Below are 17,141 nucleotides of genomic sequence, written 5' to 3'. Positions count from 1 at the left end.
CACCACCCTGCCTGGAATTCTCTTGAGTGTTCAGAGGCTGTAAAACAGGGTTCCCATCCCTTGAGATGGCATGAGTAGGGCTTTTCCATCCTGGCCCCACTTCTCCAGCCTCACCTCTTACCTTCACCTCCTGTGCAGGGTCTCCCTTAGCACTCGTGCCTGCTTCTTTCATAGCACTGATCAGGCTGTGAAAATTGCCTGTTTGCTTGTCTGTCTTCCTCTGTTAAGCTGAAGCTGTTGGAAGCCAAGGCTGTAGGTCCCCAGAGCATAATACATAATGCCTGGCTCAAAGCTGCTGCTCAGTGTATCTCAAAGTTCATTAGCAGCCAAGTGGATGGAGGACCAACTGTGGGCACACTCTACTCTTTGGGCCTCCTTAAACATACCAGGTACTTCCTTATCATGATCTTTTTGCTCATATTATTTCCTCTTGCTGAAATAGTTTCACCTTCTTTATCTTGTCTATACAATTCTTCCTTCAAAGTCCAGCTTGCTGTTCAGTCCGTTTCAGTAGCATCCTGCGCACCTTTTCCTCACCTGGGGAGGATCAACTGCTATCTCACTTGGTTTCCATGGCATTTTTCTCACACCTCTATTAGAGCATTTGCTCATTCTATCACAAGTATTTATGTATATATCTCTCACTGTACAGACAGTCCCCAACTTATGGTGGTTCAACTTAGAATTTTTCGACTTTGTAATGGTATGAAAGCCGTGTGCATTCTATAGAAAGCATACTTCAAGTACCCATACAACCATTCTATTTTTCACTCTCAGTATAGTATTCAATAAATTACATGAGATAGTCAATACTTTATTATAAAATAGCTTTGTGTTATCTATTCTGCCCAAGTTTAGACCGATGTCAGTGTTCTGAGCACATTTAAGGTTGGCTAGGCTAAGCCATGATGTTCACTAGGTTAGCTGTATTAAATGCATGTTCAACTCATGACATGTTCAACTTACAATGGGTTTAATCTGGACATAGTCCCATCATACATCGAGGAGAATCTGTACCATGAACTCCTCCATGGCAAGGAGAAACTAGTCACAAAAACTAATCCCAAAATATGGTACAGTGCCTAGTACATATTATAATTTGTGTATTTTCCAAATCAAACTAAAAAGCTAAGTCTTCCTAGGGGAAGAGTGTTAGATGCAGAAGGAGCCCACAGACCTATGGAACTGCAATGAGTGGTTGTGTCATAGGGGTTTGTATTATCCTATTTCATGACTTACATGTATATTATATGCAATATTTTATATGTAGCTAATATTACATAACAAAGGACATTTAAATCAGTTTCTTAAATAAAATCCTAGAAATATGCCCATTTTATTGAGAGGTTAATAGTATATGAGAAACCCTAAGTGAAAAGATCTTAGCATATTTTGCAAAATGAAAAAGTTCTGGGCAGGTCACAGTGACTCACACCTATAATCCCAACACTTTGGAAGGGCCGAGGCAGGAGGATCACTTGAGCCCTAGAGTTTGAGACTAGCCTAGGCAACATGGTGAGACAGCATCTCTATTTAAAAAAAAAAAAATTAATGTTCTGGAAATTAGTTGCATAATTATGTGAATATATGTAACACTACTAAACTGTACACTTAAAAATAATTAAGATACTAAGTTTTATATTAAGTGCTTTTAACCACAATTAAAAAGAAAAAAATCCTGCTTTTAAAGCTACAGTTCTTCTGCAATCCAACTAGTTAAATCACCACACTATTTAGGTCAAATCAAATCACTGTATTTCTGTTCAAATGACAGCAATTTTTTTCAGTATTTTGGGAGAGGCTCATGTCCATGCATTCAGAATTTTTTCCTATATAAACAAAATTCTGTTCTCCCTGTCTTGTTTTCAGTGGCCTTGTAGGTATCTTATGAACAGCTTTTAAAGAATTATGTAACAGATCACGTTTAATTCATTTAACTGAATTTCAAGGATACTTCAACAAATAAGCCCACTGGACATCGCCAATGACAAATTGCAAAGGACAAAAATTAATCAAAAACTTGATATGCCTTAAATGGAAATAAAAATAAAGCATTAAAATAATGTTCTTCACACCGTTAAGAATAACGTTTAATTTGTAGGGCCAGACAACCCAAGCGTAACATCACCAAAAGGATTTACTGAGAGTTTAATAAAAACACGACTGGGACAGGCAACTTCTGACAGAGGCATCTTGGGCCTAATACTGATTGTGCTTTCTTGATCCTGTTCCAGCCTCCACCCATTCCCATCTGGACACGCCTCACGCTACAGCTGACAAGATTATTTCTCGTTAGCACATAGAGCTCTGCCATGACCTGCCCTCACCTCCAGAGGGCAGGTACACCACACACCTCACACACCAATTTTTTTCTCATCTCTGGCTTCCCTCATCCTTTGTGGGCTGCCTGATAACCCCCAACCCCCATGCTTATGCCTGCTGGTGAAATGGAAAGAGGCGAGTTGTTAAAGTTGACTGGGTTTCAATGCCACATCTTCCTCTACCAGTTAAAGGATTAGTCCAATCCTTTAACCTTAATTTCCCCCGTGTGAAAAACTAGAAAATTGGAACCATATTGTCTCTAAGGCTGCTTCTTCATATTCGTACCTTCTCTAAGTAAATCTGCTTCTCCCTTTCAAGATTCCCTGGTCTGTGGTTCTCAAACCTGGTTACATATTGAAACCACCTGAGGAATTTTTATATGATACAAGTACTCAGGGGCAGCATTTCCAAACTGTGTCAGGGCAATCATACCCTGCAAGTATGAATAGGGGCACTTCAGAACAAGAGGCATTTAGACAGTGAGTTTTAAAGACATCCTTGAACTAAGTTGAATCACTGTCTTTACTGCAGGACTTCTCAGAGTCATTAATAGGATAATTTGCATGTGACTCTTCAAATTTATTTTGACCCTAGAACTCTTCCTTGGCCTGTCACTACCTGTACTCTCCCAAGCACCTATTAACATACTGACATCTGGAAGGACACTAGTATTCTGCCAAATACTATTTGGGAAACACTGAAGTCCTAGAGAACGCTGAAGCAGCTAAAAGAGCAGGTTCCTGGATTCTAAGATGCAGCCTCTTTCGTGCCCTCCCTGGAGGCTGTATCAATATCAACAAGCTTGAACATCTTGTGAACATCATCAACTCACCCTTGTTCCTTCTGTGCCCTGCTCAGATCCCACTGACACTGCTAGTGTCTAAAATCAGCTTTCCCATAACCCAGGCAGAGGCCAGAGGCTCCTCCTCCAAGCCTCAGGGAGTCTGAATTCATGGATTTATTTTGCTGTTTTGCTTCACAGAGTTTTGCAGTGACACTGGCATACCATCTGATGGAGAATATGCACAGCCATTCTCTCACATTACCATGTGAGTCCCTTAGGCCCTATCGACTAATGGTAAAGTTCCTGCTGCAACTCTCACTTCGGACAGTGATGAATTGGGCCTTTTAAATAGTCTGTCTTAAGGGAGATGAGATAAGAGACCAAAAATCATTTGAAATTTGAGTTCCAAATTGGAGGAAAAAAAAGGTGACCTCATTTCTTTGAAAATTTCTGGTACCACATTCCAAATTAACACCCTTGGTACCGTCCTTTGCTAAACTTTTACAGTGTAAAATTACTGGATTCAGGCAGTCCTTGGCCAGCATTAACCCACCCCAATCAGTTATGAGGTCTCTGTTCAATTGATGCTGTCTATACAGTGGAAAGATTCCTTTATCTGCCATCAACTAGCATCTCATCTCTCCTGGATGTTTTCCATATCAAGTTGCCTACTTTCCCTTGGTTTCTTGACTTCAATTAAAAGAATACTTACAAGGTTTGGGAGCCAGAACAGAAGGCTAGAATGTAAAAAGGGTCAGAGCAAGCATCTCCTTCTAGCTGTGATATTAAAGCCCTTATTAGATGGCTTTTCAGATCTGGACTGGCATTTCTTCTATACATAACTCTGTTCTGATGGCTTCTCATGCAGAATTTAAAAGGCCAGGGGGGCAGCAGTTTAGCTGGCTTCAAGAGATCAACCCAGAAGTCCCCCAGGACACACATTGCTTTAAATCAAAGGCTTTAAAAAAGACCTTTGTCATCTAAATACAGGCACATTTATTTGAGCTAACCTCTGAGCATGCAGGGAGTCATCATTTGTGGGAAAAAAAAAATCCATTTCTATTGACTGACTATGCAGCAGACTCCACAGCAAAACAAAAACAAAAATTCCTGGATAAAATGGAATAGAAGTTGCCTTAAATTCATAGCCAGGCTCATGAGAAAATAGGAGATGTTTCCAGGGCTCAAATAAAGCAGGATCTGGAAATCAGATGGTCAGCTGACCCTAAAGCAGTGGCTTCCTGTCTGAGATTTTCTTATCTCAGTAACCTAGATGTTTGGCTTAATGGCCTTTCATGGGCCCATAAAAGTTTGGGAGTTGAAATTGAGTCTTCTGCCTAAAGCTGCCTAAAGCCTTGAGTGAAAGAGGGGCTATGGGTTTGATGTGGGTGTGTATGTTTGTGTCCCTAAGAATTCATAACCTCTGAGAGGTCTAGAGTTCAAACTTACACTACTTGAGGTTTTGTAAATTGCAAGCTGAGAAAAAGTCTGGAAATGCGTAGGGATCTGCAAGAGGAAACGTAAAACCTCTGGCAGGTTCGTCCCTCAACCCAGGCCTCATAGAATTCCCATAGGTAAATGCCTACTACACATGAGCTCACAATCCCAAATTACCAAAAACCCAAGGAATATTATTTATTGGCCCTTGGGATTTTATGATACACATGGGAAGCACAAAAGACCAGAAAAAGGATGAGGTCAGTCCCTGTCAGCACTATTCCCTTTGCTCTGTGCAAAGTTAACAATAATTGTTAAATAGCAGATCCATTGAAAATTCTCTGTGTATCACCATTTCTCCTATAACATGAAGTGTGTTCCTGAAGATACGACTGCATTATGGAATTTTGGCCCATGAAAATAATAGGACTAATGGGGGAAATGGGTTCAGAGCAGAACATTCAATACTGTGTGATCTTGCAAAATAATATATTAGGTTGGCACAAAAGTCATTGCAGTTTTTGCCATTGAAAGGAATGACAAAACCGCAATTACTTTTGCGCCAACCTAACGCTAAAAAATAATAAACTCAATAAAAATGCCACCATTTTAAACACCTTAAATTCTTAATAAAAGATACTTCAGTAAATATGGCTCTTTACCTTTTTTTAAATAAACAGGTGAAGTTTCTTAGTGGACGTTGAGTCTGATGTAGCACTGTGGCTTTGAGCTAGAGAGACAAGACGGAAGGAAGGACATTCTTAGGGCAAAGTGTCACAACACAAGGGGAGATGGCTATGACTCAGTGTCTTGTTATTCCTTCTGCACTGGCTTAAAATAGAATTTCAGCTTTTGTTGTGTTGCCAGGTTCCTCTTTTCATTAAAAAAAAAAAAAAAGGCAATTTGTGTGGTTCCAAATAAGACTGAAAACCATGAAAGTACTATTCTGCTGCTCTCGGCATTACTGCCTTTTCTTCACTCCATCACACATGCCTCTAATCCCCTCTAAAGCAAATGGTGACTCCTGTGAGTTCCATTCTCCTTTCTTTGGTTTTTCAGCATGGTCTCTGAGGAAGCTCATTTGGGTTTCTTTATGCCCATTGCTCTCACAGTATCTCATCTTCTCTTATATCTTTACAAACATCTCCTGCACAGGCTGAAGGCTTTCCTCCCTCATTCAACCCCTGCATTTTTTGAACCAGGACACACACTCCTATTGAGAATGCTATGTAAAAGGTTTTCAATGAGGAAAAGAACACGCATTCAGGAGCGCCATACATGCTGGATTTGCACAAGGACACACCTAAGTGAGAAAGCAAATGAGGTACGCCTGGTTTCTGCGTATTCCTCCCCAGGTCACTACTGGTGTCTGGGCAGCATTTTCACATTCACCTGATGTTACTCAGCGGCGCCAAATACTGTCACCTCACACTTTTAAATGTCTAATGGTTAATGTTATATGAAGTTTACTATGAAGAACAAAAGACTAAAAATATACATTACCTTCTCCTTTACCTTGTGAAAATCATATTTTGAGCTAGCACAGTTTTGCAGTTTAGTGATTTTAATGCCCCGTTTAACTACCACATATGAACAGTCACAAGTTACATATCTGTGTTGGAACAAAAGAGACTGTGCATGTAGTTTTCAAATTTTCAGAAAGTCTTCTTAGAAATGAATTTGGGATACAAAACTGGAAAATGGAGTCTATAATCACAGGGCAAGTGAATTTACACGGAAGCCTGGGTTAGGGGATGAAAGGGGGTATAGGTGGTATCTAATAAGGTGGCATAATTAACTATAAGGCCAACCCATGACTCTGATTAGATTCCCATGATGCAATGCATCCAAGCATCACAACCCACTCTTGGCAGTTGGGACTTTCAGCATCTTAACTACTGAAGAAACATTTATATGGAGGGTTAAGAGACCAGAATTGAATCTTGTAACATGTATTTAGTGCTTATTTAAGAGGCAAGGAAGTTTATTATAATCAGAAATGCTTTCTTTATCCCTCCCTTTTCAGGAACACACACTCATTTATTCCAGAAATAGTGGCCGAGTAACAGACTCTGAGCTGTCTATCAGGAGATAAGTATGCCCATGTCTTCAAGAGCTTAGAGTCCAGTGCGGAAGACAGGGGAACAAACACAGTTCAGTGAGTTTATTGCTAACACTGCAGACAGAGAGAGATAAGATCCATGTCCCTAACTCCCAGGGAGCCATCTGGCTGGGATTGTTTCAGGGTTGGATCTAGAAATCCAGGCCATGCCAGCCTTGTATGCAGATGACCACAAATTCACATCAGTGGAAGTCAAGGAGTACGTGCATGCAGAGCTGAAAATTTACTCCAGAAATAGTTCTATGTCTCCCCCCACACAGGACAGGGGAGGCAATGGAGAGCCCAGGGTTCCTGCCAATGGAGCAGGGACACCATAATTTTTAGAATGAAACAGCTTCAAAGCTGGTATTTCTAATCAGCTATAAGCAAGTCTCAACAGAGCACTCATGGGAATTTCTGACTTGAAGCTAAACATAGCCCCTACATATCTAATAGAGGTATGGGGCTCCTAGAAATAAGCTAATTCACGGTTCTCAAAGTGTGGTCCCTAGACCGGCAGGTACTTTGTCAGAAATGCAAGTGCCCCTCCCCAAGCCCACTAATGAGGACCTCAGGGGTGTACTCCAGAAAGCTGTGTTTTAAGAAGCCCTCCAGGCAATACTGATACTCAATAAAGTTTGAAACCACTGAGCTAATTAAAATTAGAGGACAAGTGCTTCATTTTGTTAATAAAGGAGTTATCTGAAGCTGCTCTCTTGGACTTTGTCTAAACAGCAGAGATGCCTGTGTGTCAAGGAAGTGTCTCCTTTGCAGCAAGAGACCAGCCCTTCAGCACAGAGGACTTGCAAGAAGTGCCCTGCATTCAGCTCATGCAAAAACGACACGGAGACACAAAAATACAACTTAAGAAGAAAGGGGCCAAAAACGAGTCCCCTGTTTTGTTCCATTACTCATGCCATGAGATGAGCATTTGTCGACAATGAGCCTGTCTGTACAGCTTACCCTATTAACCAGTCCCCGTCACAGTGTGAGGAGACAAGAAAGATGAGGAGGACAGATGTGAAGTTGTGGTGGAGGATTTCTCAACAAGGTGACAGAGGCAAAACAGGGGGCCACAAGGAATCACTAGTCCTGGCATCCTTTCGCTGCTAGAGCAGCATGTGGGCCTGACTTGCGGCTTCAAATGGAATGTCTAGTGAGCCTGCGCAGCCATCATCTGGTAGGTGGGAAGGGTGCCCATGTTGAGAACTGGAATGATAGCATCCTTTGTTCCACTGCACAAGACTGTAACAGTAGAGTTAGCAAGTGACAAACACAGAGGCAAGGATCAAAGCCTACACGTTAAGAATCAAACTTCAATACTTCTAGAGAAAAAAGAAAAGCAAAATAAACTCATCAGGTGCTTTATTTCACTTTAACAATTTATAAAACCATTTATAAAAATAAAATTAACTGTTAGAGAGCACTTTATAGAGACCCAAATGGTTGAACTTAATTCATAAAACCAAAATAGTTCAATTTCCCAGGCATCAAACAGGTCATGAGCACACGTGATCTTTCTACTCTATTCGTACTATGCTGACTGCATCTCCACATCTTCCATCGTTACCACTTCCAACAGCCAAACTCAGGGGTGCACATAAAAACTGGAATTTGTTTGACTCAATGAGAAGTTGTCAGTAACATTTCAATTTGATCAGATTCTACCTGGTCTTTTCTGACTTTCCTTTATCTATGCAATGATCGTCATCAGATCTGGCCCTACCTCATGTCAGCCTGAGCAGAGATGGATAAAGTCAGAATTAAAGTCACTGGTAAGAGAGGAGAGGAGATGCATCTCCCAACACACAGCAGTTTCAAGAAATTCTCAGGTATCAGAGAAACACCAATAGAATTCAGGAGTTTCATATTCCATCTCATTTTTCCCGTCCCCTTTACCTCACCAGTCCATCTCTTAGTGCAAAAGGGACTCTAGGGCAGCTATCCCAAGGAGGCAAATGGTCACTTTCTGCTTCTCTAAAACACCCAGTCTAAAGGTGGTAGTAAGTGGGGAAGTGGTACTAGCCTGCAGAGTTGAAATATGAAAAATGTTCTCAGATTTACTCCCATACTACCATCCAGTTCTTCCATGTTATGCTTATGTTTATTGGAGAATTTTCCTTTAAAATATTTTATTAATGACCCTTCAATCTTATCCATCTTCTTTGTCCCTCCTAACCAGGAAGGTGCAAAAGAGCCCACCCATAACCAGGAGGATGCTCGCATAACCTGAGAAAAAGGAGAATGGGCCAAACCAAGCCTGAGCTTGGAAACTGATTCTAGTTGGAAATAGAGGCTTTCTAGCCATGCTGGTTGGAAACAAATAATTATGCAATTTGCCTTTCAATTATGATTCAAAGTGCTACAGAAAACAAACATGATGGGAGCCCACAAAGAGGACCTTGTCCTTTCTGAGAGATTCCCAGGGGAGGTGCATTTATTGGAGATCTGTTTGATAAGTAGGTGTTCACTGGGGAATGTGCAGGGCCGTGGGCTGAGCGTGGAGGAGGTAGTGACCATTTGGGCAGAAGATACCGCACTTGAGAAGCAGCAGAGCATGTGGAAGGAACAGGAAGGTGCCCAGGAGACTGGAGTGCAGAAAGTGAAGGAAAGAGACACAGTGGGAGGGAAGTGAGGCCACATCATGTGGGCCTTGTGGGACATGGGGGCAGTTTGCATTATATCCTATAAGCCATGGGAAGCCATTAGCAGGGGTGCACTGGTTTTAAGTACTGAAGCAACCATGGAGATGTCTATTTTTAAGGCTACTCTGTGTGTGGCTGTGTTGCCATGGTGCCGCAGGCTACAGAGCAATGCAGGCTTTTGCCCAAGCGCTCCTCCAGGCAACACAGACTCTGGCCCTGAGGGGAGTGGGGTGGGCTGAGAGAGCTGACATGTCCCTGTGCTCAGAGCACTCCTTTGGGTGGCCCATGTGCTGGTCTTGGCACAAGGATTTGGCCCACTCACAGACAGCCTATCCAACTTCACTGCTTGGAATTCTCATCCCTGACTCCAAGCTTAGCCTGTCTAGATCATACTTTTAAAAGCTGTCCTGCCATCCTGTGGTGAGCTGCACTCTGCTCCCCAGGGGCAAGCTTTCGGTGCATGGGCTTGAAGCAATGAGAAGACTTCCTGCCCATTCCTGCTGAACATAACCAGAAGCCCAACCAGTGAGACCAGGTTGGAGGTGCTTAATTCCTGTTTACCTGAACAGAGTGGCATTTTTTCCAGAAGCTCAGGTGCCCAACTTACAGTGTGTCAATGTGAAATCTGGATCATAAACCAGCCCCTCTTTATCAATATTTAATAAATCATGTATTTTAGCATTGTGTTTTGGGTTCCTTAGGGTCTGGCACATTGCAGGATGTAGAATAGATATTCAATTAATACTTAATACATTAAATTAAACAGCAACTGCATTGATGGGTTGGTCTGAGTGTTGGGCCACCTGGAACTCATTCCCCAGCCAGTGTCATATGCTGACACACATGTGGCCAGGCATACTGCTACTGACTCCCCCAAAACCCTTGGCCACTGTCAGAACAGCAGCCTCCTGTCTCACTCAGTTCATGAAATGCTGGCCCCTTGGCATCTCTGTCTGGAAGCCACCATGCAAAGGCATTTAGTATATGCAGGGGGGGTACGAAAGATGTAATCAAGGTAAGAGACACATACAACAAGAAAGGGAAAGGAGAGTACTAACAGCATGCAGCATCTATTGAGCACCTACTCGCTACCAGATGCTTAACACACATGATCGCTCATCATGACTCAGTTCCTGCAAGGTTCATGTTGTTACTTCATTTAACAAATGAGGACAGTGGAGCTCAGGCAGGTTAAGGGACTCATCAAATCCTGACAGTCAGGAGAAGGCAGTCTGGAATTCACATATAACATCTATGCTGTGCTTAGCTCATAGCACCGTGGAGACAAAAGCCCTCTGCTCAGCACCAAACCTCTTCACACCCAGCAGCCTTGCCACATATGCTGCCCTCTCAACATCTGTCTCTTCCCAAACATCCTGTTCCCCCTCTCACTCCCTTCCCTACCCCTGCCCCAGGAGAACAGATGCATTCCAGATCTTGGTCCCCAGATCCTCACCCCTCCCTCCAGTTTCCAGACATTTCCTGCTGTAAAGTAATTTACTGCTTCTGGGATGATGGGAAATCAGTCCTGGGCAGTAGCGATCCTCCCCAGAGATTTCCTTAAGGAACTCTGAGCCAGGGTTGAGTGGGTGAGCTCAATCGTGGCTTTGCATTTTCCAGAGACCTTCACCAGGCATCTCACAGCAGCCAGGAAGTGGAGGCAGATGAAATGAGAGTTTGAAACCCCTGGAGGCCTTCACTTCTGCCTCTTCAATTAATGGAATACCATACTTTCAGAGGACTGGAGTCTTGGGCCATTGGCTAAGGTTAACAGAACCTGCAGTGGGAAGCCTGCCTCCTCATGCAGAGATGACATTATAGATAATGGTAGGGTGGGTAACAGCGTGGGGATTGGAGCCCTAACAAGGTCCCAGAATAATCATCAAACCAGAGGAGACATGTGCTGAGTAGGGAGAGGTGAAGAGGTGTTTGCTGCCAGCTAAGCAGCCTGGCCTGCAGCCAGAGGCCAGCTCCCCAACTGGAAGAAGAAAAAATGGGTCCTGTGGGCTGTGCCCGAGCACCCATCTACAAAGTCAGCACCTGATGTTAAGGCATCAAGAGATAGGGAATGAGCTTTGTATTTGCCAGAAGTCCTCCAAGTAAAAGAACTGAGTAGGAGACCCAAAATTCTGATAATAAGTTTGGGGTGAGAGGAGGAAGCCCTCCAAGGGACAGAGTGGAATATAGTAGATAATCGCCAAATGCCATGTAAGAGACTCTAAATCCATTTAATGGTGAGGGCTTTCCTTTTATGACAGAGGGGTACAAGTTGGGGTCAAGAGGGAGGAGGGGCTGCTCACTGGCCCCAGCTGTCCCCGCCCTGTCCTTATCCCATGTGTCATCATTCTCTCATGGGTTAGACTGTCTCCCAATTACTTGCCCATCCAGAGTTTCCACATGTCTCTCTTCAGCCCCAAAGATGGGACAGTCAGAATCTTATAACATTGTTAGTTAAAGCTTTGTGCCCCTAAGTGTCAGTGCCCTGAAAGAAATCCCTGGACACTCCTTTGCTGCCTCTGTTGGGAATCGGTCTGCCTGAGCAGCACATCCACCCTGCAAAGACACCCGTGGGGACCAGTGACAGCTGAAGGACTGCCAGCAGCCTGAGTGGGGTCCACACTTGATGCATCGCTAAAGCACCGTCTTAACTTCCATTGTGTAACAATTCTTTGTTAAATGTGTAGACGATTGGATAGATGAATGAATAATCTGATATGTGAATGACTGGGTGAATAAATTTGTGAATAAATTTGCATGATAGCTATCTGGGGTAGGAAATGAGACTGCTACCTGTGGAACATTCATTTCTCTATACAAAGCCACAAAAGACGCAACTGAGACTGGAACCCTCCGCCTGAGTCATATGCTCACTAGCAGAGCTACTCTGTCCAGAAAGACACCTCTCATGGCACTGATTAAGCCGGACTTGCTGGGGCCATTGCCGTGGTAATTATGGCAGCACCACCACGGTACCTCCTGACAGCAGGCCTCTTAGGAGGCAGGTAGCCAGAGATTTTTCACTGACCTGTTCTCTGTTTTCTTTTCAGATTATCAAGGAGGTCCCTCCACCCCCTGCCGAGGAGAGTGAGGTAAGTGACCACAGCAGGATGGCAGTGAGTGGGCAGGGTGGCAGAGTAGGGTGGAGAGCTGGCTGGGCAGCTGGACACTTAGCCCCCTGCAGAGCAGAGCTAAGTCAAGCTCAAAGGATTTAATATACCTGCCTGTGAAGCAGAAGGGAGGAAAGTCTCTGGCCTTTCCTAACCAGGGATGAACAAGAAACTGAACTAAACTGCCAGAAAAGACAATGGGTTTTGGAGGTTTTTCTCCCTGCAGAGATAAAATTTGAGATGGAAATAGATGTTTTTATTAGTACAGTTATTTGGAGCTTTGAGATACTGACTTTTCCTCTCAAACAAACCCTAAGATTCTCTTCTCCTGCAGAGACTTAATGCTTTATGTGTGTAGATCAGGCACGGTTTGCTACATTCTCCAATCATTGGTTCTAGGAATAGCCTGATGCCAAATACTTCATTTTTCTTTAATTTAAAAACAATATTACCTAAAGATGTGCCAGGCAGTAATGAAAATATGCTGGAGAGGGATATGTTAATATCCTGGCCTTCCTCTCAAATTCTCATCCTCTAAAGAAAAAAAATCTTGGACTCTACCACTGAATTGGCCAGTAAGCTGTTCTGATGCAAGGGTGGCCTGGAGTAGAATACAGTGGAGGCATTAAAGGCTAATCATGAGAAAGGCAAGAGTGCCTAGCAAGTGGCTTTGCTAATCTGATCACTCTTAGTACAGCTGGAGTCTCCAGAAGTAACATCCACCGATTCAGAAGCCAGGGTTGCATATCTAAACACTCAATGAGGCCAAAAGAGATATTGATAAGGTTTCAAGTTCTTGTCCTCAATCCCTAAGGTCTGTTGTGTGCAAATCAAGTGCCAGTTCCTCACCCTTCCCCTTCCAATGCCTTTGTCAAGTTTCCTACATACAGAAAGAGTAATGATTAAATTAAAAATTCCATGTGGCTCTTATATCCTGAACCATATGCATGTAAGCCAAGGGATTTAATAGCTGCAATCAATTAAAGCACATCTTGTTGGAATGCTAACTTTCTGCCCAGAAATCAAGGGAGGAAATCACGTTGCTGTGCAAAGAAGAAGAAAAAACCTTCTTTACATACATTAAAACCTTTCCTTAATCCTTCAAGAGAAAGTACCGTAGCTAGTTCCATGACTGCAATTGGCTTTGTTTCTGTTATGTGCAGCTATCTCTTAGACTTCCAAAACATAAAAAATAAAATAGAGCAAGGAGCTCCCTTATTAGGACTTTGTTTGCCTGGAGGCAAAGAACATTCCCTCCCTTGTTGTGGTCAGTTAGAAGGGTTGTGGCTCTTTCTTTTGGCTCTTGCTCTGTATTTGCCTTTAGAAGGTGACGTGGCAGCCATAGTGGCCAAAGTGCACCTGGGGATGTAGGTGTAAGACTGGGCTCTGACTTACCCGAGATCCAACATCTAGCCTAGGGTTTCACACACAGTACAGGCTCAGCAGGAACTTTTAGGATGAAGGACCCAGCAACACAATTTTGGAGCCAAGTAAAAAAGCCCAAACTAGAAAACCATCTAGGAAGGATAGCTAAAAGCAAGGAAGAGAAGTAGTTGAGTTTTTTCTGTTTCATTAAAGTTGTAGTTACACCCAAAGAAAGCTGACTTCATTTCCCAAACAGAATGACAACCTCAGAACGCTTGAATCTAAAGGGTTATGTTAGGCTTAAAGGAGTTTTGGGGCTGAAGCTTCCTCACCTCTCTCCTGTCACTCCATCAAAGGGATAACTCACGTGAACACCTGCAGTTGATTATATTTGGTCAGACCTGGGCTGGACAGATGACTAGTACATTTCATTTGCTGATGAAAAACAAAACATTCCCTTCCTGGAGCCTAGATCCCCTCCCCTCCATTTCCCTTTGAAACCCTCTGACTTAATCAATTAAATATGACGTCAGAAATAAATCAAGAAACTACCCAAACTGGAGACCTAGGCAATAAAAATTTAAACATTGTACTTTATAGCATGTGGCACTTTTTGGCATGTGCTGGTTGCCTTAGCGTGTGTGTTGGCCCCGTGAGTTAGGCCACCTAATCTCCTTCCTAATGTATTTTGGCAGGAAAATAAAATAAAATAACAAGAAGAAGAAAGAAAGAAATCCCGCAGAAACAGATAACCTAACATAGCCCGTGCAAAGTATTTTATACAATGCTCTGAAAATCATAGTCTGAATCTAGACAGTCTTTTCCTCTAGCTCCCTGTATTCAAATCCCAGTGTCTAACACTCAACAAATAGCTATATGAAATCAAACACTCTCTGCCGTATATATGAAGACCTTCAGTATTATTTATCCCAACTTTCCTCAGTTCTATAAGCATCATATTCTGAGAGAGGCATGTCTACTATTTAAATAACTAAACTTAGAGAATGAAGATAACTTTATAATAAGCTCTCAGTGACCTTTTTAATAGAAAATATAAAAATTCATAATGGAAAAAGGAACTATATTCTGAGATTCTATGTAACCAACAGTGACACACTTGTATGAAGAGGGTACAAACAGAAATTACTTGAAACTTGAAGAGCTCAAGAGAAGCAAGGAAGCTCAGTTTTAACAACTAAGAGGGACATTTCCTGGGTTAAGGGTCTTCTCAAGTGGCACCAGTGGAGATCCCTCCCTAAGTCTCCAGTTACTCCAAATAACTGGCCGTTCGTGGGAGAATGCAGTAATAGAGCACTTCATGTGACGGTTTTGTTCTGCATGTAATCACCTTCCATGGGTTTTATGACCGTATTTGAGTTTTTATCAGCCTCATTAGCCTGCAAAAACCAGAGACCAGTTCAAGCTAGTCCAAGATGAAAGAACTCAGGTAGACTGTGGCTGGGGAGAGAACTGAGGCAGCTCCAGACACCACCCCCATGGGCTTTCGATTTCACTGCTAGCAGCTCTGCTTCTCTCTGGGAAGTTACTCCCTTCTGCCTTCTCTTACTGGCCTCCTGTCTGCCCTCATAACTCTGGTTTATACAGAGCCCTCTCCCCTGACTCTATCTGATATTTCTAGTCTTCATCTCACCATCTGCCCCCAGTGCTTATAGCCTGAGTCTCTCAGTTTCCATCTTTCAGTTCCTAACAGGGGAAAATACTTGGTCCAGCTCATCTTTTCACTCCAGACCATAGATCATCAGTCCCAGCTCACAGCCAACCAACAGACTGGTGCTCTAGGGTCACATCTAGCCAAAGAGAAGCTTCCTAGTAGGCCCCATGGCCACGGTGCGAATAGCTCCCCTCAGAAGGAGGAATGACCTGCTGCAGGCCCTGTGGCGTCTCTGAAATAGTATTGTTTCAGAAACTAAACTTTGGTCTCATTAAATACCATCAAAATAAAAGCTACACCCAGGAATCCATACCATATTCTTCCAACATCTGCCACTTTTACAGGGTCCCAAAGATCCTATCATTCCCAATATCACTCATATTTGAAAGGCAATAGATAGCAGGAAGCCCCATGACTGAATGGAAAGTGGGTTATGGCTTAGCCCCAAGCAGCTCCATGTCTCAGACACACACAGACCTACATATGAAGTAAATGTGCTGGAAAGAGAAGATGCTTCCTTTCCCATGTCCTCTCTCATTCTATCAAAGGCACATAGCTCTGGAAACACCTGCCATTTTCTTCCTTAGTCACACTGCCTTGGCCCGACCTGGGCTGGACAGATGACTAGTACATTTTATTTGTGATGAAAAACAAAACATTCCTTTCCTGGAGGCTAGAGCGCCTCCCCTCATTCATTTCCCTTTGAAACCCTCTGGCTTAATCAACTAAATATTTTGTCAGAAATAAATCAAGAAACTACCCAAACTGGAGACATAGGCAATAATAGTTAAAACATTGTACTTTTTAGCATCAAGCAAATCAAGGTCTTAGAATCTGACTTGAGGGACATTAGAGAAGTCAAATAGGATAGAGGTAAAAGGTATGTAAGTAGCCTCGATGTTTTTTGATATTTAAAAATCTTATTTATTCAACAACTCTAGAATGAGTGCCTCCTGTGGGCTGATAGCAAGTGTGCAATTCTATGCCAGAGTTGCCTTAAGAGAGTGTGTAACTGGGCCAGGTGCAGTGGCTCATGCCTGTAATTCCAGCACTTGGGGAGGCCGAGGTGGGCAGATTACTTGAGACCAGCCTGGCCAACATGGCAAAACCCTGTCTCTACTAAAAATACAAAAAATTAGCTGGGCGTGGTGGCACATGCCTGTAATCCTAGCTGATCGGGAGGCTAAGGCAGAAGAATTGCTTAAACCTGGGAGGCGGAAGTTGCAGTGAGCCAAGATCACACCACTGCACTCCAGACTGGGCGACAGAGCAAGGCTCCATCTCAAAAAAAAAAAAAAAAAAAGAGAGAGAGTGTAACTGGATGTTTATAAAGTTGGTGACCCAATCAGTCCTAATCAGGAAAAAAGGCAGAGATTCCTGGTGGATATTACATGTGAATGTATGAAAATTAATAATAATAGCGGTTAATTACTAAAGATGACATTTATTGAGCATTTTTAACTATCCAGGCAATTATGTGAAGCACTTTTTGTGGTACATTTCATTTCATCATTCAGCAGCCCTGAAACAAAAGTGTGCTATTATGAACCCCTATCTTATAGATGCAAAATTGAGGTACAGTGAGATTAAAATACTAGTGGCCCCAATATTTCAGTTATTAAGTGATGGGACTGGGATTCAAACTTGTACCTGAAAAAGAAGCATAGAGCAGTCTTTCCTCACCCGTCCCTGAAGATGATGTAGCTCC

At 42.8% G+C, this 17,141-nt stretch overlaps 1 protein-coding gene across 2 annotated transcripts in view; it reads left to right on the top strand.

Annotated features, from left to right (window-relative positions):
* ANTXR1 (ANTXR cell adhesion molecule 1) overlaps positions 1 to 17,141 on the top strand; it is a 244,955-nt gene that overhangs the window by 152,382 nt on the left and 75,432 nt on the right. For both annotated transcript variants that reach the window (XM_055241678.1, XM_055241681.2), the window contains one exon: positions 12,337 to 12,378. In XM_055241678.1, coding sequence (XP_055097653.1) covers positions 12,337 to 12,378 — 42 coding nt within the window. The remainder of the gene's footprint in view (positions 1 to 12,336; positions 12,379 to 17,141) is intronic.

Source organism: Symphalangus syndactylus, chromosome 14 (genome assembly GCF_028878055.3).
Source record: "Symphalangus syndactylus isolate Jambi chromosome 14, NHGRI_mSymSyn1-v2.1_pri, whole genome shotgun sequence".
In the NCBI taxonomy this organism is placed as follows: Eukaryota; Metazoa; Chordata; class Mammalia; order Primates; family Hylobatidae; genus Symphalangus; species Symphalangus syndactylus.
This window is presented reverse-complemented; position numbering and strand designations above follow the sequence as displayed.